Here is a 22425-nt window from a genome sequence, read left to right as displayed (position 1 = left end):
CACTTGCGCTGTTGAAGCTGATATTTCACATCTTCTCGACTGTCACAGATTCGACACCCCTCGAGCCACGCTCAGACGACGCCTACTTGAGCTGCAGTGCACGGACTTTTCCCTGGCCACTCTGCTCGGCCCAGTAGGACACACACAGCGGTCTGTGACCAGAGCAGTTTTGGCTTTCTTGAGCGATACAGGTCTCATGAACTGCCTGTGAACTCAAGTCGTGCCATCTCATTCTTCAGTGCCCCACTCCCACCCTCAACGCATTAACCTCATATATTTTTTTAAAGTCATATTTATCTTTAATCCATCTCATCCTTCTTTCACCGTTTGTTCTCATCTTTTTTTTAAGTCATCGTTGTCTTTAATCTATCTCATCTTTCTTTCACCGTTTGTTAGTTTATCCTTTATTTCCTAATTTTTTTCTTTTTATTTATTTTATTCTTCTTTCATTTATTTTTATTTTTTCCTTGCGGAATAGCAAGCCGACGTCCCGTTTGGCTGACCTTTCATCCTTTTTTTTTCTTTGTTCTAATAAATATATCCCCCCCTCCATTTCGTTACCTCAACCTGTATTCCGGCTCATCACAGTGCTATCCGCAAGGGCTCCAGTGGCACGTTACTCGTGGTGTTGTGAAATTTTTATTTAAATTCTGACTTGAATTTTTTCGACCAATTGGTTCACTGTTGTTGGTGGCATATTATTTGCATATAATTTCAAAGGAAGATATCTGTTAAACTAGATTTACACTTTATTGCTAATTTTTTGCCCATCAATTTGAGAATCCCATTCGGAAAACAATGTGTGGTGGCGACGTGTTTGTAGGATCCGTACATTTCCTTCAGAATAGGTCGCATTCTGTAAACTTTTTGCTTATATGGTCTTTCCCTATGCGACATGAATTGGAATGTGTTCAGAGCGCGTTATAAGTTCGACTCTGTATGGGTTGTCTGTATGGGTATGGGGTATGAGCTGACCCGGCATGAGTTGTCCCCGTACGAGTTGACTGCGGCATGAGTTCTCCTGGTATGAGCTGTCTTGGTATGAGTTGGGGTAGATGGTGATGGTGATGATGATGTGATAAAGCCAGAGTTCATTCGTATAGCGCATACACTGAAATAGCTTTACCCCACTGGGGGCGGGCGGAAGGGACCTGGTTGATGAGGCCCATTTTCCAGAGCTTTTGTTCACACTGAGAATCGATAAATGTGTCTGTATGCCAGCACTCTTTTCGATCGCACATAACAAGTTAACCGCGTCAAAGTCTGCCTTTGATGTACAACCGTCCACAAAATACATTCAAAATTATCTACCAGCTTCCAACTCCCTTGGCATTTTTAGTTCACAACATACTTGTCTGGTAACCATGCTAACGCTTCGTTTACGCTTACAATGTGCTATCGGATACTGCCGACGTCGATTTTCCACTGATTTGGTTCGTATATATACTGCACGAACGTCGTTCGCGAATGCGCAATCCATCACAGCTTCTGAGATAACTATAACGCAAGAGGCGTGAAATGAAGTTTGGGATGGGCTTTGACGTGGGCTCAACCCTCCCAACACCTATCCATATCTAACCAAGATCGGTTTCTTTAAAGGTGCCATCGCTGGAGAGTTCGATGGCAGGGACGTTAACCAGCTTCCACTGAAGCAAACCGCTGCAGAAAGCGAGGACGTCATCGTCATCTCAGAGTCGAGCATGGCATCTTCATCTACACTGTCGACTGTGCTGTTCGCCATAACCCTTTTCGCCCTTGCTCTTCGAGCGTAACACAGTCATTGACCAACACCAGCGTTGATTCGTTTGGAAACGGCACAAAGATAACGAAAAACTCGCTTCGCTGATCAGTTCTAATTGATGCCAGCCATGGATGGTAAATACAGATGAGGCTTGCAATAACAATTGTGGTGCCATTTTGGTGCAATGTCAAAGGCAATACAAGCATCGGCGAATGATAGTCCTTGCGGTTGCGACGGTTATACGTCAGAAAGCGCATAGCCCACTACGAAACTGAGTCGGGACAGATGTCCTGCGATTGAATGAAAAATTTTACGCAGAACAAATATCTCAGACCGGTACACGGGGTTGTATCGTGCCCGGAAGCCCACGTGTGTCAAACCGTCGCGGGCCACCGGGACTTTCCCGGTAAGGTCAACGCTCATTCCGCCGCTCTATCAGGACAATAAGTGCTTCGAGGATATGTGAGTCAAGCAGTATAGTAGACGGACGCCACCGATTCTATTTCAAGATTGGATTGGATTGGATATGAAAGAAATATCTGGAGAGGTTAGTCCCGACCCAGTCAGGACTTTCTACTCCAAAACGCGTTTGTGGGTGGAACAATAGAGCCAGAAAAAAGAAAAAAAAAACAAATAGCAACAAGGAAGAATATGGGAACAAGTACCGACTATACATGAAATCTGGGAAGGAGAGTTTTTGTGGGTCACTGTGTGGAACCACATTACTAACCTGGCCTTCGATATCGTGCGGCAATTCTGCGAAAACGTTTCCCCGTGTTGTTCGGAGGAGATCAACCCACCTTTAAAAGTATTACCCTTCCTAACAAACGGTTACTCTCGATCAGAATGTGTAGGAGTACCAAGGAGGTGCTATAAAGCTTAAAGAGGATCCTCGAAAAACTTTCCTAGGGCGACCACGTCAAAGCCTACCGAGTGTTGTATTTCGAACTGGCATGAGCGAACCGAAATTGTAGCCTGTTGTCTTTTTGCCTTTCCTACTCGAAGACATGCAAGGTGTCTGCGTAGTACGATCCTGGCTGATACGTCTACCATCGCACAATGGGTGGCGCATAAATACTTTGGTTTATGCTTTAACTGTGTTAGTAGAACACAACCTTAGTTGATAGATACCTTAACGAATTGCTTTCATAGTCATGTATTTCCGTTCGTAGAAGATGTACGCGTTGAATACACCCAGCTGCTAATGTTGGCGATCGATAGATATGCGTGGTGTTCAGTGAATACAGGAACTCGACTATCTTCCACTTAAAATGCTTGCAGGCTGCCAGAAATGGTAGGCTAGCGCTTATAAAATATCCCTGTGCGATCGGTACGACCAAGCAGAATATTTTCTGATGTGCACGCCAAAGTGTGACTGTACGTACCATAGTTCGAAGCAAAACAGCACTTCGTGATTCTCTCTATCCATGTGCGGGTAGTAGTAGCTCGAAAAACGGCCAAACGAATGAGCGTACACCATGTCTCTTTTGTGGGTTATGGTCTGCACGTTGGCTGTCGAAACCGTTATTTCAGTTGAGGCTGAACACTTGGCCTAGTATCTAGTCGCAAGCACCGTGTGCTACAAGGGCAAAGTAATATCGTGGGAATTGACTATTTCCTATTTGCTTATACGCATGTGCATCTCGCTTGCGACCTCGAAAGTGCGCGGGACATTCTTCGTGAATTCAACAGTTAGCGCCTTAATGCTTGCGGAACAACCCTCTCCGAGTAGACGAGGGACACCACGCCGCTTGTCCGCCGCAGCTCTTATGAGCGTTGTACACGTGGTTTTCTGCTATCCGCGCGACAAGAGTAGTTCCTTCAGCAGCTGCCACACTGTCACAAGATTAGGAAAGAAGCCCCTTAAGTTACTTTGAGATGTAAGAGACTGCTGTGGTTCGTCGACATGCCGATAAAGTCCGCACCATTTTATAGTCACATGGTAACCTCCTTTCCAGAAATGCATATCCTTCCGTTCGCCAGTGTTCGCAGCCTGGAGTTGCGCGTACCATCGATGCCTGTTGGCATTGCCAGTAGGTTATCAGAGGCAGCTATTTTTAACAATGAGTTGTTTTGCGAAAGTTTCATATTGCGCTGCTCAGCATATTTCTTTGTCATTTCCTGTGTTTTTGAGAATATGCCACATATTTTCGGGTCTCGATGATGTCTTCTGAGGTGGTTTGCATCGACGTCAACCAAGGGCATTCAGTGGATACGTGAATGATTCTAAAGCACTAAATGCTCACAACGGCGTAATTGAAGCATCTGCAATGTACGTGACATGAGTTGTACATGAGCATGCTTTAACGCCTCGTCTCAGACTGGTGCCACTTTCTGATTACTTACGTTGTCAGTTGAGCTTTATTTATTATGGAACATATGTAATGACATCATCGAGATTTGAGCTTCTGTTTCCCACCTACATGAAAGCGCAACCTCTTCGCAAGGAACATTTACTTTTTTGTAACCTTGTTCCTCCCGTTCTGTACTGTGTGCGTGAGCCCTGCGTGCAAGGTACTCGTGTTCTCGTCTTTGTTTTTATGGCTCATCACACAACATTAGTAGGGTAGTGGAGACTGTACAGTTTTCTAAAGCGCCACTGTGGCTCCTGCGTAAAGTCTCATTCAGTAAGTCACACAACGTGCTGCGCATCTGTGCGGTTCTTGCACGCCAGCATTGTGTCATGTAGGCTTGAGATGACAGCTTCAAAGGAATCATAACAGATGGCGCGGAGTATCACGAGTGTCAATCGCGCAACTTACAAAGTACTACGGCGGCTTCAGTAATGTACATAATACGGTGTCAGTGATATCTGTGAGTACAATGTGAGCGACTGCGTGATATTAAATAATCGGATAACACTGGATGACATGCTCTCTGCCACAGAGTTGCTATTCCACGAACTTCTTTCCTGTTGACAGTCTTCCTGGCGCCAAGACTGCGAAATGATTTTGTGCTGACTATGAAATAAATGCACGTACGTTCACAGACCAACCAAAACAAAAAGCAGAGTTGAGTGATTACGACTGCCTTGTTTTCTTTACTTTTATGTTCAAAAGAAATATCACGCCATCCCATATTATTAAAATTTATGAAAAACATAAAAGATAATACGATGACTGTGCGTTCTGCAGTACGTAAAACTAACATTGTTGAACCTAAGCTGCAATCATAAATTTCGATACTGTGTATCTTGAGCAGAATCGCTTATCGTTATTGATGAGCCTTTCACGTAGGGATAAGGACCAGACGCACCGCGAAACAAACACAGCGAAATGATAATGTTACGTACTCAATAGGTAATTCAGGTACATGGGGCAAAGTACGCACGGTATACGGTAGGTATACGGTAATTTACATGAAATTGTTTTCTCTTCTGTTTGCTCCCAAGTCTGTTCACTCCTGCAAAGAAGATGCAGCATAGAAATGAAGAGTTGTTGTTTTTAAGTGAAGAGTTCCGTAAGCGCTGTACGTGCGTATATACGTGTACATAATTGCTATTCACTGCAGCTGGTACTGCGAAATGGATGCGCTTTTCGTTGCCCACATTACACGCTATTGCCTGAAGCGACTCAGGTTAAATCCGTACATTCCGCGCAGACTCCTGGCGTTCGTCTATGCCAAGTATCTAGGAGATACGATCCTGAAAGTGCTGCTCTAAAGAAAAGTACAGTACTCTAGAAAAAAAAAAGGAGCATAAAGGTAAATATAAGAGATTCAAGTCTACGCGTAAGACAGCTTGAAACATGGCAAGCCCATCGGAGCCTACCTACTTATCCGAGCGCTTTTGCTTATTATTAACGTCGTAATTTCTGAGCGTGCTTTCTGTTTTCCGAGTCTGTGTTTCGTGTTCTAAAAAATGGCCCCAGGTGGCACTTCAGCGCGAGGATTTGTGCAGAAAATGCAAAGGTGACGTAAATCAAGACACGAACTGGTCCTGGACAAATGTAATGCAGTGTAGTGTAGAAAATATGCTCTCGAACAATGAAAAGTATGGAACGCTTGTGTGACTAATGTACATAATTGTGTTGTTTGAATGCTTGTAGCTGTAGACAGCAGGTGATGAGCGACTGTGTCCTTCGTTCATAATAAAATGAACCTTCACTTTTTACTGTGCTGTCATTACTATTATGCTCTACGTTGCTGTACAAGATGCCCGTACGAGCACGCTTTTTGGTAAAACGCTCACGGTATGAAAAGATGCAGAAAGGTTTGCCTTCGTTCAGTCTGCACTCAGCATTTGTTTTACATTGTGTTCACTTTGTTAGTTTGATGGATTACGATTTACCAGATGCAATTTTGTCAACGAATGTAATGCTGCATCGGAATAAGTTTGTGATTAAGTGGAGTGTTAAGAAGCGGACAATCGGAGTGGAAACGCGACGAAGCATGGGGCTAGTTGGTTAAAGCACGAAAAAGGGTAAGCCTTGCGTTAATATAAATGTATTTAGATGCACCACGCACGAAACGCTGCAGAATGACGGTCAGCTGCCTGGTGGGGTGCGTTGTTGAATGTTTCGTTAATGGAATTCTTTTGATGCATCGTACTGCCATGCCCGTTTGCGTTTCATTCTAGAGTAAAAGTACGCGGGATGTCCAAGTCAAACCGGGACTTTCTGTCTCCTGAGTGTACAAATGGCTCGCGCTACTTCTTTTTCGTCATTTTCACACGCGACAGGCCTGCGCGTTCACCACGTGGTGGTCCAAAGTTTGTGCAAAACAGAAGACACGTGCTGGACAATATAGCCGATACCGAGGTGAGCGCGCACATCGAACAGCGAATAGGAAATATGCGAAATAGCGCCATCTGTCGAGTGCGCCGCTCCCGACCGCCATGGCTAAGGCAGATCTCTCACGAGCTGCAGCGCGGCTTGAGGGGGTTCCGCTAAAGAGGAATCCACGGCCGCAGTTTTTGAAGCACGACTTCTCGGTGGAGTACAGAACATTTCGGCGGAATGTACGAATGACAAACTGTTCAGAACTCTACACTCTTAGAGATGAACTTCACCGCATAGCACGCTCCTTGCCAACCATCATCTCGAATGATATCGTTATCTGCCCCTATTTGTTGGAAACGGCAGGTGTACGCCTTTTTTGTGACACTTATGCTGTTCATAATTGTCACCAAAAAGGCGTACACCTCCTGTTTTCAACAAATCAGAGCAGATACCGATATCATTCGAGATGATGGTTGGCTAGGAGAGTGCTACGCGGTGAAGTTCATTTCACTAGTCTCAGCAGCAGAAATAGTCCTACAGTTTTGCGATCGATTCAATTTTCAGCGAGGTCTCACACGGCATTTATCATCGACGTTCGGCATTTGCATTTACTTTGTTTTCTGCAATACTTCACTTTTTAGTTTTAGCTGATATTGTGATGGTAAGATTAAATGAAATACTGGTCTTATAAAAGGGAATATTTTGATGCAGGAGTTTTTCATACCATTTGCCTCACTGTGCCGAGCAATCTCTTCCTTAATGTTTTGATATTCTGGTAACCAGGCCACGGTTGTAGTGCTGCTGCATTTGGTAGTTGTGATATATAATTAGACGATATAGTACTAGGTTTCAGATTTAGACGTTGGAAGGTATCTGGTTCTATCATTGCTGCTGGCTCTCCTTAAGCCACGACTTGACCCGTTTGTCGAGCATGTGACTTCATGATCAACATGTATTTATGTTATTTAATAAATAAATATTTGATCAACGTAAATGCCATGATTCTGAACCTGTAATAAGAGTGGTTTTATCCTACGTAGTTCAACTGCAAGAAGTGAATCTTCCTTAACACACACACACAAACACAAATAAGATTTAAAAGCAAATATTCATAGATGATGTCCTATTCTCGCGTTCTGGCCTGTTTAGTGGCTCGACTAATTTTTTTCTTACTTTCCCTTGTGCACGAGAAACTGGAACACAATAGAGAACACATGTCGAGACCGCAAATTATTGTGCACATGCTTATTTGGAGTTAGGATGTACGTCAAGAGAGCGCACTAGGTACACAATAGTCCAATCTATCACATTTGACAATTCACCTGCGGGTTATGATATAATTCACCATAAGTTTAGTTAGGATCACTCATATCACATTATGGGTCTGCCTCTCAGGTTCTGCATCAGTGGTGCATAAACGAGCGTAGATGTCTGATTCTAAAGTGATTGCATACCCGTATTAATTCTGAATGATCGAGAATGTTAAGGTTTACTCGTTAAGCTTTAGTCTGGTCCGATAGTCTCAACTACAGGGTACTATTTCAGGTTTTTTTCTTCATGTCATTTTGTTCCTAGTGCTCAGTTACAGCGATTCATGTATACGCACCCTTTTGTCGTTTTATTCCTCTCTGCTAGTACAGCTTCGCGCAGCAGTGCGGTGACACCTTCATCATTACTAAATAACGTTGTGTTTTGTTCTTCAGAGTTTCGACATACGCAGTCCTTTTCACGTCACAAAGTTGTGGCAATCAGACGATTCTTTACTAAGCAGAACGAAAAGCTTGCAGTGTCGTTCACACTATGCTGCCGGCTGCTGCCTTGCTGCACAACAAACTTTACTGACGCAGTGGTACAGCTTGGGACAAAAGTTTACAGAACACGGCACTGGCATATTTGTTCATCGGAGCGGTCCCCTGTTAGCTCTCCAGAACAGATCGAATAAGAAATAGGTGACCGGCTATTGTATCCATCTCTCAGTATGTTTGTCTGCTCCTGTTTGCTGCTAAGGTGTCGCACCAATGGAGAAATGCGACACCCCGGTGTTCTGTAAAGTTTTGTCCCAAGCTGTACATGAGGCGCTTACACATAGGATGACAAAAATTACAGAAACCCTTTTCAGCTGCCACTATTCAGTCAAACTTACTCAGGGGCAATGCAAACCGTGTACACGGAACAGCGGGGCCATGGGGGGGGGGGGGGATATGTTTATTAAAGATAAAGAAAGGGGGAAAGGTCAGACAGGCCAAGACCGACTTGCTATTCCCAAAAGAGAAAAAAGAAGAAAAACGAAAGAAAGACAGAGAAAAAAGAAAGTGGCAGGGGACGATGGGGTGGCTCAAGGCTCAAAGGGTGCTGAGCAGCCTAGTGTCCTTCAGGTAACACAGGAGGGCTCGGGTGACTGCCCACTGTCTGGAGTGCCGGACAGGTCCCAGAAGCGTCGCCAGGGAAAGTTCCCTGTGGCCTAGGGAAGTGAGATTTGTGCCGAGGACGGCTCGGGGGACGGCGTACCGCTTGCAGTGCAACAATAGATGGCGTATGTCGGCGACTGCAGCACAGCAGGGACACATCGGGGATGTCAGTCTATCCATCTTAGAGAGGAGCAGCGGGGTCAGGGCAACATTGAGGCGTTGGCGATGGAGGATCGACTCCTCCTGTCACGACAGCCGCTGGGAGAGGGTGAGTTCCATCGTCGGGTCGATGGAGTGGAGGAACGTGTTTGCCGCTACAGCGTTTGAGCTAAACGAGAGGGTGCTGCGAGACGTCTGGCGGCGGATCTATATCAGGCAGGCCGATGGAGTGAGAGGAATGGTGGTGGTCATCGTGGTGGCAGCTGCCCCGTGCGCGCCTCTCGCCGCAGCGTCAGCGTGGGTATTTCCCGGCAGGCCGATGTGGCTGGGGACCCATTGAAGCCACACCCTGTGGCCGGATGCGGTGAGACGGCTGTATGTCGTGAGGGCTTGGGAGCAGATGTCTGTGACGATCTTGGAGCAAGGAGAAGATAATATTTGCAGCGCCGCCTTGCTGTCCGTAGGCACAGTCCAGTTGTTTGGGGGCCTCGTTGATATAAGTTTCAGGGCTTCATTGATGGCGGCGAGCTCTGCTTCGGTGGAGGATGTCTCGTGAGGAAGCTTGAGCGCTAGTTCGTAATTTTCTGAAGGCACAACAACGGCTAAAGTTGAGGCGCCCGCGGAGACCGACGCGTCCGTGTAGACCACTATTCGTCGGGAGTGCACGTTATTAAGGTGCTCCAGCACGAGTTGGAGCAGAGCGACTGGAGGGTGGTCGCCTTTTTTGAAGGCGCCAGGGATGCTGGAGAACACGGGAGGAGTGGCGAGGGTCCACATTGGAGGGGGATGAGACGGCATGTTGGAGGACGAGGGAATAGACGGCCTCAGTCGCAGAACGCAGGACCCGAAAGCGGACGATGGGCACACAATGGCGATATCTGCCAAGTAATGGTGCGGGTGACGTGTCAGGTACCTTGTGTAGATGCGGAGGGTCTCCTTGTCACGCAAGGTGGGCATCGGTGACTCCCTCACCTCTGCGAGAACGGAGACGGTCTCTGTCGTCTTAGGGACGCCCAGGCAGACGCAAAGGCTGCGGGCCTGGAGGTTGAGGAGCTCCCGTTCATTAGCTCTGCATAGTCCATGTAAGATGGGGAGGCTGTAGCGCAGCGTTCCAAGTGCAAGGGAGCAGTGGACCCATGGACGCAGCAGTGGACCCGTGGACGCTGTGGAGCGGGGCCATGCTTTCCAAGCATCGCCTCGACGAAAATGGCGCGAGCGCGTTTTCACTTACGGGCAAGAGAGGGTGCTTCATTTCGCATATCTCCTATTGTCATGAAGTTTCTCGTGAATGAAGGCGTAAAGTCATCTGAAATTCACAGAAGACTTCAGGCTCAGTATGGCCACGATACACTTCGCCGCAGCAAAGCGTTTGAGTGGTGCAAACGGTTCCGAAACGGCCGTACATCAGTGCAGGACGATCACAGCCGGGGCGGCTCACAGCCCAGTGTCAGAGTTCCTGAGAACATCCAACTTGTGGAGCGCCTGATCCTCAAGGACCGACGAATAACATGTCTCGAACATGGCTCGAAAGACAGACCTTCCTGTGGGAACGTTGAACACTACCATTCATGAACAGTTAGTTTCGGAACAGTTTCGGAAAGTTTCGAACAGTTTCGTAACAGTTTCGGAAAGGTAGTGCCCCTTGGGTCCCGAGGCAGCTCTCCGTGTTTGACCGGCAGAGAAGACTGGAAATCTCCCAAGAGCTAAGGTACCGTTTCGACACTGAAGGACAGCCGTTCCTTGATCGTATTATCACGTGCGATGAAACGTGGGTGCACGATTTCACTCCTGACTCTAAACGCGCATCAAAATAGTGGAAGCATCAGGGCTCGCCAGCTCCAAAGAAGTTCCGAAGCACCCCGTCTGCGGGTAAGGTCATGGCCATGGTTTTCTGGGATAAGTCTGGCGTTGTTCATGTTGATTTTCTGCCCAGTGATACCGCCATCAATAGTGCATCTTACTGCCACGTTCTCAGGGATGTGCATAACGCCCTGAAGCAAAAGCGGCCGGGCCTCATCACCAAAGGAGTCCTCCTCATACAGGACAATGAACGCCCGCATACCGCGCATCTCACGACACGCACCTTACAGGAACTTGGCTGGGAGTTGCTGCCACATCCCCCTTACAGTCCAGACCTCGCTCCCAGCGATGTCCATCTCTTTGGGCCACTGAAGGCGTTCCTTGAGGGCCGCCACTTCAGCTGGGAGGACGAGGTCAAGAATGTGGTCCGATCATGGCTGCTACGCGCCGGTAGGGATTTCTACGCTGCTGGCATCCAAACCCTCGTGAAACGCTGGGACAAGTACATTGGTACAGCTGGAGATTACGTTAAAAAATAAAACTAATTTCTGGCCTGTAAGTTCATTTTACTTTTGCGAAAAATGAAAAGTCCCGGTTTGACTTGAACACCCCCCGTAGAACATGTGTAAATATACGACAGCTACACTCTGTACAACAGCTTAAAAATGAGAAAGCCCATTAACGAAGACCTTCGATGAACCCAGAATCGCCTGCGCTTCGACATCCAAGGCACCAACCAATGAAACCGCCGCGGACTGAGTCTGAAAGTGGTATGCAGAAGAATTCACAACAACTCATTGACTTCCGCTGTCATGATTTCCTCGGAGAACTTAAAGGCGTTGAGAAACCGCATGCAACCAACTAAATGTATGGCATCGTTTCACACGTTGTAGTCGATGGATCAGACACGCAAAGTCCCACATTCCTGACTTGAACGGTTTTATTTTTTATTCTTTTTACTATTGGGTTTTTAAAACGGTATTTTTTCTTTCAAGCCACCGTCGACGGTGACGCCAAAGAGCGCAGAGAGACATTGGCAGACGAACAGGGTGTGACGCTTTAGGTGTGTGCGCTTTCCCGAAGTTCCCGAAAGGAACCACACCGAAGCCGGCTTGCTGGCCGACTCCCTCGTTAGAACCGCTTACGTCGTCATGGAAACGGAAAAGAATGCGCATCCTTTCTACAACACGAAACGTCATTCCAAAAACGGTCGAGGAGGTGAAGAGCTGAGAGCGATGGAGGAGTTCGCCCAGCACGTGGCCTTCGGGGTTCCACAGCTTCGTAATGCGGGATATGGGACCCGTTTTAAGTTAAGTTTTCGGCCGCACACAGGAGCGCGCACAGACGCGGAACTTTATCGTAGAACATATATATGCGCTCTTCAAGATCGGTGAAATGGCTGAAACTCTTCTGAAATAGCGCATGTGCGACAACAGTATTCCTGTAGGCGTCCCGCTCGTTGGTTGTAGTCAAGATCGTGCTGGAGACTGGGAGGTTGTGGGTTCGAATCCTACCACTGGCTGTGCTGTATGAGGTTTCCCTTGGGTTTTACAAATACTTTCCAGACGAATGTTGGCAAAGTTCCCCCTGAAGTCGGCCCAGGACGCAAACTACCCCACTCCTACCTGCCGTCCTCTCTCCATGTGTCCACATCTGTACGTCGCTCACAGCCGCAGTTGCTTCGCGCGCTAACACGGAATAAAAGAAGTGTTTCCGTAGAGATTCCATTATGTAAAAGCCTGAGTCTGGGCAGACAGAGGCACGACACAAACACACGACTCACTTGACTTGAGTCGTGTGTTCTTGTGGTCTGGCCTGGATATACGCCATCTTGTCCTGTAGAGATTGCTGGCTGATGGCGATCCGCGTACTTGAGCTAGAAGGCACGTGCGGTCATCGAATATTTGCTCCTCTGGAACATGGTGGAGTCAATAGGGAAGACTGCGACATCTTACGATATTGTGAACAAGTGAATCGCGAAAATCAAGGCACGCCCCGCGGACTTCCGCGCCCAGTTTGCGCCTGTAGACGAAACTTCGGTCTACCATTTCCAGAGCAAAGCCCAGTCCAAAGAGTGGAAACATCCCGCCTCGCCACTTCCGACGAAACTTCGGCCTGTTCCATCATAGAGTGTGATGCATGGCTACGGTTGCTCGGCATTCGGAAACATGTATAGGAAGGAAACCCAAGGAGCGGCCCTTGTCATGCTTAGCGTGCCGGCTGGCGCGCGGGATTACAGGATAGTCCTGTCTGCTACGTGATTGCACACGTGACCCACACAACATGTAAGCTGACATGGGGGAAAAAAGAATCCACCTGAATGTGTGGCATCCGTAGATCAAAAATGAAGGTTAAACGCAGAGAGGGCGTTTGTGTTTTCGTCCTTAAATCATGTACAGCTTTATGAAAAAGCTATGAAACCAGCATAGATGTCGTTTTTGCAATTGAGTTATACGACCAAGCGGCCATCTTCTGGAAGAAAGTGTGGCATTGACATCGTACTTTATTCTGGAGCGCTGCGGGGAAACGGCCCGCTGCACAAGACAGGGCACCAAGAATATCGGCGCGCGAAGGGAAGAGCGCACCGCCGCCGTCGTGGTCACCGCTACAATGGGCCCCCTTCTCGGGAAAGCGGAAGCGCCCAGTGTACATGGCGTGGACGGGGCTGGGACCGTCGTGGTGGCATCGTCGTGGAGGCATTGTGTTGAGCGACGTAGGTGCAGGAGGGGCAGGCGTTGTGTCGGACTCCAGATAAGCGGGTTTCAGGCGGGCTTTGGCGACAACCTCCTGCCGATTGGGAAGCTGCACCGTGAAGTGGCTGTCGGAGCGTAACAAAACTCTGAAGGGACCGTCGTAGGGGGGCTGCAACGGCTTGCGCACTGCGTCATGCCGCAGGAATACATGTGTGGCAGTATCGAGGTCGGGAGGCACGAACGGAGACTTAGGTTCAAGAGCGCGGGTCGGAGTAGGAGAAGGACTGTTCATCAGCGTGCTGAGGCGAAGAGCGTAGGTTGTGTAATCTGGTGGAGGCCGATCGGTCGGTGGAAAGAAATCGCCGGGGAGACACAGGGTGGTGCCGCAAACCAGTTAGGAAACCGTACACGCGAGGTCCTCCTTGAGCGCCGAGCGTATGCCCAGTAGGACGAGAGGGAGCATCTCAGTCCACGGCTCACCGAACGGGTAGGCTCGGAAGGTGGCCTTGAGCTGGCGATGAAACCTGTCGACTAAACCATTGGCCAATTAAACCATTAAGGCTGATTAAACCATTGGGGGTGGTAGGCAGTCGTACGAATCCGTCTTGAGCTGACGAGGTGAAGGAGGTTAGTGAAAAGCGCCGACTGAAACTGTCGGCCGCGGTCTGTAGTTATAGTAGAGGGCACTCCAAAACGGCTAACCCGGCCGGAGACGAAAGCTTCTGCTACGGTCGCCGCCGTCATATTGGGCATGGGAATAGCTTCGGGCCAGCGCGTGAACCTGTCGACACAAGTGAGTGAGTGCGAGTGGCCCTGGCTTCGAGGCAGCGGCCCGACGATATCAACATGCACGTGGCTGAAACGGGCGTCGGGTGGAAGGAAGCGGCCGAGCGGGGGAATGGTATGGCGGACTACCTTGGCCCGCTGACAAGGCACACAGGAACGGGTCCAGCCTCTCACGTCGGCATTCATGTGGGGCCAAAGGTAACGGGAAGTGACCAGGTGTTGGGTGGCGCGAATGCTCGGGTGTGCAAGGCCATGCAGGGCGGCGAAGACGGGCTTACGCAAAAGTAGCGGTAGGTATGGACGAGTGGACCCGGTCGACATCTCGCAGGTGACAGGTTTTTGGCAGTGAGGTAGAAGAACGTCCTCGAAACGGAGAGAGGAAGAGGATGAGCGCAAATCCCGCAGCTCGGAGTCATCCGCTTGGGCGGCGGCGAAGTCAACAAGCGAGGGTAAGGGCGGGCACGGTAACGAGAGGACGTCAATGGTAATGCGAGAAAGTGCGTCGGCTGCAGCGTTGTTTTGGGCGCTAACGTGACGGATGTCGGAAGTGAATTCTGAGATGAATGACATCTGCCGGAGTTCACGTGGTGAATGGTTGGTGGAGGTGGAGGTGATGGCAAAGGTTAGGGGTTGGTGGTCTTTGTGTGTGTGTGGGTAAGCTTTCCATTACGTACTGATACTTGCTCGTATCGGACGTAATTCGGCGCACGCAGAAGTAGTTGTCGACCTGGACAAACCAGAGGACGGGGTCATGGGCCCAGAAAGGTGGGAGGCGAACGCGTGCCTGCGATGCCGCTGAGATAGTGGAATCGTAGGAGGTAGAGCGGCTGTGGGCCGGGCGGCGGGGAAACGTGATCGCCGGCGGAACGCTGAGAAGCACGGTTCAAGTCCGGGTCACCAGTTTGTGGCAGTGACATCGTACTTTATTCTGGAGCGCTGCGGGGAAACGGCCCGCTGCAGACAAGACAGGGCACCAAGAATATCGGCGCGCGAAGGGCAGAGCTGACCGCCGCCGTCGTCGTCACCGCTACAAAAGTATGTAACTACTGGACGACTAATTATCAAACATTGATTAATTGCCTAAAATACGTACTTAAACTAAATTACCTAAAATTACCTACTACCTTATACGTACCTACCTACCTACTTCTTATTACCTATTAATTACTTTTTAAATTAAATTACCTAAAATACGCACTTCTCGAAGCTAAATGAGCGACGGGCATTCGCGTCAGGGGCTACGTTTTTTCGCAGTGGTGGAGCTGATTGGAGTAGGCGCTGATCTGATGACCACATAGACCGCTTTCCGACCCAGTTAAGCCGAAGCGATGTCATTTCAGCCATCGAGAAGTGCGTACTTCTGGTTTCGGATCATTTTCATACCGAAGTTTCGCGACTTATACAGGGTGTCCCAGCTATATGCGACCATATTTTTTTGAAAATATATACATCACTTTTTCCGATATGAAATCAATTGCAATATAGCATATGTTGAAGGGCACTCCTTAGGAGGGGGGGGGGAGGTACATATAAGTTTAATAAACAGGAGGTGGCGTCCACGCAAGGAGAGGTCAGCCAGACCTATGTCGGCTTGCTACGCCCTGGTGGAGCAAAAAAAAAAAGTCTCCTTCACCCACTGTGTGAGCGGGTGAAAGAGAACACTATCGCCTCTTGCGTCCTGGAAAAGGATTAAAAGAAAACAGAAAATGCAACCCAAGATAAGGGCAGTTCTGAGAGAGTCACCCGATACATTTGTTTTTGTTTTGTTCCGCAAGTTAAAGCTCATCTTCTACGCGTGAGACAGCACTGTGCTCCTTCACCCTCTCATATTGGGTGTGAAGGAAGGACGCGTCTCTGAAGATGCGCAATTAACAAAATAAAGAAAAAAATGGTGTTCCTTCAGGAATTTTTTGCAGACGATCTATCGAACGGATTTTTGTTCTGAAAACGGCTCCGGTATCAGGTGACTGAAGGGACCAGATGTTCTCATTGGGACAACTTCGCAGCTTTTATAATTAAAAAGTTAATTATAGATTAAGACATTGCCTTAGGATTTTGCTAATGCCCAACTAAGGAGTGCGCTTCAGCATATGCTATATTGCAATTGATTTCATCTCGGAAAAAGTGATATATATATCTTAAAAAATATGTTCGCATTTAGCTGGAACACCCTGTATTTCAAAGTAAATGCTCGTTTCTGAATATTTCAGAAAGAGAGCAAATTGAAATAATGATTACCTCCAATTCTGCTGTTTCGCATTTTCCCGAAAACATCTAATTACAACGTGAATTAATGAATTCTAGGTAATGAGTGGTCCAGTAGCTGCATGCGCTTTCCCACAGAATGCCGCCTACATAATGCCATCAGTGCTGCTCTCACAGCTTTTTTTATCTGCATGCCAAGGATTAAAAAAAAACTGTATAATGCTGAAAAGCTGTAGTTCCTCTGGTTAGTCGAACATAGCGCTTCAATAGGCTGCTGCATTTCCTGGAGTTCAACTTCTGTAGAGTGGTCTAGGCTAGCGCTCATATGTGTTAGTTATCTAGGGCTCTTATACTACATTCGCCAGCATGACGTCGGCATCATTCTGCGCGGCGAGGCCACTAAAAGACCATGCGTTCAACACTACCGCCCCCGATGGGGTACATGTAGACGGCGTCCTAGACGGTGTCTGTGGTCTGGTTGGTGACTGCGTTCAGGTTTTGCACTCCATCCAGCATCAGGGCGTGCTCCGCTTCCAAGCTACCGCAAACAATGCCGAAGCGCGGGATACAATCCTCGATGCTGGCAAAGTCGTCCTATATGACAACGAGGTACCACTCGAACCTGTTACAACATTGTGGTGTCGCGCAGAGACCATAGCGCGCGAGTGTAGGAAGCACCATGAGGATCGCTATGAATAAAGGGATTCTGGAATGGGATGTCTGGCTGAGCGGACACAACATTTTGGCGACGTCGGGGAGAACCTACCTTCTGCGAGATGTTTTTGGATCGCGCATGCTCTCTATAGCAGTATAACGTCTTCCAGATTTCATCTCGGATGACGCACTCATTCTTGCATTTCCTCCATACGGTTCAGCGAAGGGGTTCTCCCTTCCTGTCTACAAATACCGTCCCAAGATTCGGAATGGTATGCGGGTGGTGAAATTTAAAATCAGAACGCCTGTACCCCACTTCCTCATTGTTGGGAGTGACCGCGCCGTGATTGATTACAAAGGAGCACTCTTAGAAAAAAAGGGTGGAGAAGTTGCACCTTTTAGGAGGTAATAGTTGTCGCATACGTTGTGCCTAAAAGGTTGCAAAGTTCTACATGCTGCCTCACTCTCTGCCACGAATCATAGAGTTACCGCTTCTGATTCGATGAGCGGGGGGCGCGTACGCCTTTTCATGGCAATTTGGGCATATGATAATTGCTTTTACCTCCCTTTTACACCTTTTATCAGACACTGTGTTGACCTAGGTGGTAACTATAGAAGTTACAACCTTTTCACACCCTTTTTTCTTAGAGTGAGGACTACATCCGCCGTGACTGCAATGTCCCGCATTGCGATCGTTCCACGGTGTGTGGCCCCGCTTCCCAGGGGTGTCGCGACATATGCCTTTGCCGCGGACACAACCACGCAACGATGGATTGCACCATGGGACGTTGACACTTTGCTGCTGTCCGTGGACCGAAGTCTGGCTTTCAACAAACTTAGCGCCGATACAGGTCATGCATGGTTATTTCAAGGCCAACGTCACCCAGACAACACCGATGCGTACCAGGGACGACCCTGGTATGCCTCCATGCGGCTGTTGCAGACATCCCAGAGATGACCGTAGTTGGTTCCATGCATGTCCCTGGGAGATCTGGATGAAACTCCGAAGTACGTAACAGTGACGGTCTCATAGACGTCCCTCCGGATCTCTACAGGATTTCTGAGGGAGTTCACCGGTACCTCACGCCCACGCTGGTAGGATGCTTCACAGTATAGCATATTTGCTCTGCAGATGTGCTAGCCTCATCTGCTGATTGTTCTGTAGGGTCTGAGGTCATTGGTAGCCGGTGCGCGTATTTGCGACCTCCATACTGTTAGTGTGTACGCTATAAGGAAACCACATCCGCTTTTATACTGGCAAAAACTTTCAGTTTATTGGTTTCGAATATATTTGAGCTTCAAAGGAACAAATTATCACACTGCACAGTTCCTATCGGAATCCAAAATCCTACAAATCACATTTACTTGGAACATTGCACAGACAAAGATGGCATATGCATCACCGTAAGCATGACATCACATCTGCGTAAAGAGAACAATTTGGCTTATCACAGCGAATGATTTGTTCCCCAGGCAGCAGAGCAGGCAGCCTCCTTACGGCACAGCGAATGACTAGACAGAGACGGGACACCGGTTATATTAAAAGGCAAGCCAAATTTAATTCAAAAGTTGAAGCCAAAAGGTAAGGCGTTGCACTGGTACATTTCTTCAGGGCTCCCCCTGGTAGAAAACGGGAGAAGACAAAAAGACAGGTGTTTGGGCTGCCCAACTGCATGTTTGTATTTTTGTCGGTTTCCATGGGCTGCTAGCGGGACGCTGGCTCCGATGAAAAGACTAGCCAGTGCTATGTTCTGCAAGCTTCTCTCTCAAGCAGCACAACCTCATACGCGCAAAATGAGGTGTCTACATTTTAATAGCTGCCCAAATAAGAGCAATTGTAGCAAACTATGCATATATCGACATAGAAGCAAATTAATATAATGCCGTTTCTGAGATTGCCACAAAGATCCGTAGAGAATTTTTGCACGCACAAGTGCTGTCAGCTTCCACACTAAAAAAAGATGGGAACAATAGCTTGCACCTCGACAGCACATTCCGCTTGAAATGTTAAGTTGTATCTATCTCTCTATAACTTTTGCCACAAATTACAAGCAATTCAAAAATTTTCTCATGCTGAGAAATTAAATTTTCAAAATTAAAGTTCAAAATTTGACGTCTTAGTATCAGATTTTTACACAATAAATTCCAAGCTGATGTCTGATATAGCCTACCCATATAAAAATACACAGCTTACTACAAAGACAATTTTAATACATTTTTCTAACGCGCAAGCCAACATATGCTTGTCTCATAAGTGACCCTGGCGAGCGGTGCAGTTTTCAACTAGGTAACCAAAATAAGGCTATGTATCTGAGTACACACAGTTTAAATGTCCTGTTTGTTGCTCCCATCTGCTGCTCCTCGTTTGTGACATTCCTGAGTTTGCGATGCATGGTGCAGCCACGACATAGTTGTCTCTTTCATTTCCCTCCCATTAAGGTAGCGACGCTTGGGGCACCGGGATCTTCGTGAGGTAACCTGACAAAAAACAAAACCGAGACGTCATTAAATATTTAGATCATATACTTCATAGACTGTTTTTTTTTTCCAAGGCGATTTACAAAATGTTTTGTTATTGAGAATACAATTAAAAAAACAAATCAGAAAAAAAGAGAGCTACTTAGATGCAGTTTCCGTAGGTGGGCTGTACCACTTGGGGCGAAAACCGGTACGTACTTATATTTTTCACAGAATATGCATGTATACACAGAAAATTAGATTGCATTATATAGCTTATATTGATTGCTCTGAAACAGCGCAGGAGGTAAACATGTCCAGTTCGCAAGCCTCATGTGGTACTACACGTAAGTGGCATGCCAAATGTAGCCCCTGCAAGCAGGGACACATTTGGAATCCTATCACAAATTTACCTACCTTGGCATTGTTGATTTGCTCATGAAACAAATTCACATACCGGTCGTACAGTAGTTGTTGGTTGGGAAGCTGCGGGACAGGCTGCTGTGAAAGAGCTGTTGCGGTTACCTATAAAGATAGGAAAATGTTAAGAATTGCATCACTGGGTGTCCTGCGTGGGACAGAAATGAAAAAGCGGGCCACCCTGTGAATCACAATGACTTGTTCCTCTGAACTGAGAAGATGGAAGTGAGTAATCTTCTGCTGAGAGCAATCTTAAAGTGCATAGGACGGAAGAGAGTCAGTTACCCGTGGCACAGTCTCCTGTTTGTGGTACTGGAAGCTAGCTTACAGTATCCATGTGTACAAGGTGATTCCCACGCAATGAAAGCACTGGCCCTGGTTTACCTGCAATTAGAGAAAGAGTGCTACAGCTTACCGTGTCTGTGTTCAGGCCAAAAGCTTGTGATGGTGGATAGGAGGCTGCTGTAACTTGGCAAATCCTTCATTGACTGATCCCCTGTAATGACATTCAGCGTGTTACGGTGCACGATACGTGTTTTTTACAAGCCAGTATTTTCATACTATTTGTATTTGATAATAAAACTCACTGTCACTCTAACTTACAGTGTTGTTCTGGACTCGGGCATTGGTAGCGACTTCTCAAACTTCTCAACTTAGCAACTTGTCAAACGTGTTCGCTCTGAACTGCCAGAAAATTATGTCCGTACGCTGCAAAACTTCACTGCATTATGAAAAACAGAACCCGTGACTAACTATTGTTATCTAAGAAAGAGCAAACATATCTATACTGCCGTCCATGTCTCACACTTGTTCATCAAACTGCGGCGATACGCACGGACGCACGCCGCCATTATGGAAGCCATCAAGACAAGGACGGACAACGTCCTGCTCCCGCTACTTTTAGCGCTCAGTTTCAGTCGCAGTATCGTATGTCCGTTTGCTTGTTACCAATTTCAAAACCATGACATGCGATGATCCGGGCCACAATATTCTCTATTGTCTACGTTAGCAGCTTTGCGTTGCTCAAAGAATGCTGTGAGCAACAGAAAGCAAGCTAATGAGAAATTAAAAATTATTAAAAAATTATTAAAGAAAAAAAATATTAAAAAACACGTATTATCCCCAGAACATCCCTGGCAAATCCGCAAAGAACTCTGGTAGCATTGTATTAGGAGCACATCCGGATATCTTATATAAATCAGTCCCTTCTTTTTTCATTTTTCAACCTCGAGCACCAGCTTTTCATTCGCGGTTTCTCATCTTTGTTTGTTCAGCGTATTTCTCACAACGAACAAAGACTGCCACAGTTTAAAAAGAAGAAAATAAAAGAGATAGATTTATACATATAATTTATACACGAGCACTCCTTGTTTGGTTGAATTTGGTTGTGACAAAACAAACCGAAAACTTAAGCAGACGCAGACTTAAATCAACGCATAATTAAATGAATTTTCTTCTCCTATGCTTGTCCCCCGGCTGACGACCGCGGGACGTACGCATATGACCATTGCTGGAAGCTCTTATGATGAGAGGCTGTGGATCTCCTCCGGATATCCCATCATGGATGAGGACGTGATGATACTTTGAGCACATCCTGAGGACCGCGAGTGGTCTTGGGGAAGCTACGTCAGCCAACGTAGCAATTGGTACGTCGCGGAAGGAAAGCTTCAACTTCTTAGCCAGAAAAACACACACACACACTTTTGTGACATTTTATGCCTCGTCTCGTGCCGACCAACACCTTCCGTAATCCTCATACGGGCTTTGTCCTGCCTGCTGATGTGTTGCGCAGCGATTTTAATTGCGTTGTGGACTCCGACAGTGATGTCCGTGGTCCTGGGCGTGGACGGCCAACATGTAATGCGTGTGAGCTTCGCAGAGTATTCGATCAATGTCATCTAACAAATGTCTGGACACTTTTGTATGGAATATTTTCTGCGACTACGTTGTCAAGGACCCAGTCTTCGAGTCGCAGGTATCGCTTTTACGTCCCCGACACCCTCCGTCCGCATGTCATCGGACGAAGAACTTCAGCTGTAGAGGTGTTGCTACGGGGCAGATCGAGGCGCCCACGTGAGTGACCACGACGCTGTAGTCTTGTGTCTCAATGTGACCCATTCTTAAGGCGATCATGATGCTCCTCGGCGATTGAACACATCAATACTTCACGATGATGGAGTTGTTGCCGACGTCAAAGCAAAAATTCAAGAGTATACCTTGAGTAGCGCACGCTAACTGCAGCAGAGTGCGAAATGTTCAGAGGCTGGGTGCGAACGTTGTTTGAGTCGTGGGGACGTCAGCGTACTGATGAACGGACAGACAGTGTTAAACTATTAGGTGCAAATTACACATTGCCAAAAGAAGGGAGCCATCGATGGCGCTCA

General features: G+C 47.4%; 1 protein-coding gene across 1 annotated transcript in view; it reads left to right on the top strand.

Annotated features, from left to right (window-relative positions):
- The window catches only part of LOC135385578 (uncharacterized), a 231362-nt gene extending 225510 nt beyond the window's left edge, over positions 1 to 5852 (top strand). The window contains exon 9 of the mRNA XM_064614984.1: positions 1600 to 5852. Within this exon, the coding sequence (XP_064471054.1) occupies positions 1600 to 1772 (173 nt within the window). The 3' untranslated portion in view covers positions 1773 to 5852. The remainder of the gene's footprint in view (positions 1 to 1599) is intronic.
- Positions 5853 to 22425: the final 16573 nt, after the last annotated feature.

The sequence above is a fragment of the Ornithodoros turicata genome, chromosome 2 (assembly GCF_037126465.1).
Source record: "Ornithodoros turicata isolate Travis chromosome 2, ASM3712646v1, whole genome shotgun sequence".
NCBI classification, from domain to species: Eukaryota; Metazoa; Arthropoda; class Arachnida; order Ixodida; family Argasidae; genus Ornithodoros; species Ornithodoros turicata.
This window is presented reverse-complemented; position numbering and strand designations above follow the sequence as displayed.